The 1,344-nt window shown below is 35.9% G+C and overlaps 1 protein-coding gene across 2 annotated transcripts in view; it reads right to left on the bottom strand.

Annotated features, from left to right (window-relative positions):
- Window positions 1-1,323, bottom strand: part of LOC104710816 (WAT1-related protein At3g30340) — a 3,537-nt gene extending 2,214 nt beyond the window's left edge. For both annotated transcript variants that reach the window (XM_010427472.1, XM_010427473.1), the window contains exons 1-4: window positions 1,053-1,323; window positions 697-759; window positions 486-602; window positions 12-414 (exon numbers count right to left, since the gene is read on the bottom strand). In XM_010427472.1, the coding sequence (XP_010425774.1) occupies window positions 12-414; window positions 486-602; window positions 697-759; window positions 1,053-1,240 (771 nt within the window). In that variant the 5' untranslated portion in view covers window positions 1,241-1,323. The remainder of the gene's footprint in view (window positions 1-11; window positions 415-485; window positions 603-696; window positions 760-1,052) is intronic.

Below are 1,344 nucleotides of genomic sequence, written 5' to 3'. Positions count from 1 at the left end.
GGATTACTCACCGAATAAAGTAAAGCTAAAACTTGGAACCTGTCTTTAACGACCCACATAGACATGCTCCTCTCCGAGATCAAACTCAACAAACCAGATTGGATCACACCAAAGAAAGAGAGGATCGTGGTGCTAGTGTATTGGCACGGATAAACCCGGCTTATTTTAGCTTGAACAATGAACCAAGATGACCATATTATGATCGATATAACTAGCATGATCGAACCCATTGCCCACTTCTGTGTCATTGCACCGGTTGAATCAGTTCTCGTTTGTGTTTGCATATGAGTACTGTGCTCTCGAGTTAAAGCGGTTCCTTTATAAAGCGTAAGCACCAAAGCTCCACAAATGCATATCATTGTGCCTAACACTTTGGCTCTTCCTACATTGCTCTTGATGTTCAACGTCTCTTGCCTAATCATATAGTTTACAACATATTTAGAGCGAAATTGAAGAATTCAAATGTGTTTGATCGATTTGATTACCTAAAGACGAGAGCCAACGCAAAGGTGACTGAAGGAACCATGTTGCTAAACGCTAAGGAAAAAGTAGAAGATGTATACTCAAGTCCAATAAGAAAGAAGTATTGCACCAAACTTGTCCTGCAAATTTGTGATTGATCAAGTTCAAAATAAAACATCTCCAAACTTAGTTTTATACATGTCTTATCAGTGAACAGTATTAAAATGAACTTACCCCAGAAGAGCGCTAAAGAAGAGTGAGCACAAGATCCTACCAGTGAGTTTTGGCCTGTTATGTCTAAAACCAAAAAGAGAAAAAAAAAAAAAAATCTTGGAACTCTTTCAAATGGAATACGAGTATATGTTGACTAAGAAAAAGATTGAAACCAACAGTCAACTAGAAATTCGCATAAACAAGACAGCCACTTATCTTGTAAAGAGTTTAAACCAAAATGAACAAATTCAAAGATTATAACTAATTAAGAAAACCAAAAAAAAAAAAAAGATTGGATAACTTGAAACTTTTAAAACCAAGAAGAAAAGTGACTAGATTGAAACAGTGACTAGATACATATACATGTATACACATACCTTTCCATGAAAATCGCAAATGGTATCAAGAACAGAGTTCCTGCGGCAAGTCGGTAAGTGGTCGCAACCATACGGTTAATCCCTTGATCAATCATCTTCTTGAACATAACGTTTACACCGCTTAGCCCAATGTTAATTATCGACATAATAAACACAGCTTTCCATAGTTTTGTATCAAACTTCACCATAATTATGTAGTTTGTGTGTATTTGTATATCTATGCACTTGTCTTTATGTAGTTTTCAGAAGTTGGTAAGCAATAAAGATTTGACGAGGGTGTGACTATATATAT

This window comes from Camelina sativa, chromosome 9 (assembly GCF_000633955.1).
Source record: "Camelina sativa cultivar DH55 chromosome 9, Cs, whole genome shotgun sequence".
Lineage (NCBI taxonomy): Eukaryota > Viridiplantae > Streptophyta > Magnoliopsida > Brassicales > Brassicaceae > Camelina > Camelina sativa.
The sequence above is the reverse complement of the archived record's forward strand: the minus strand, read 5'-3'. Positions and strand labels throughout refer to the sequence as shown.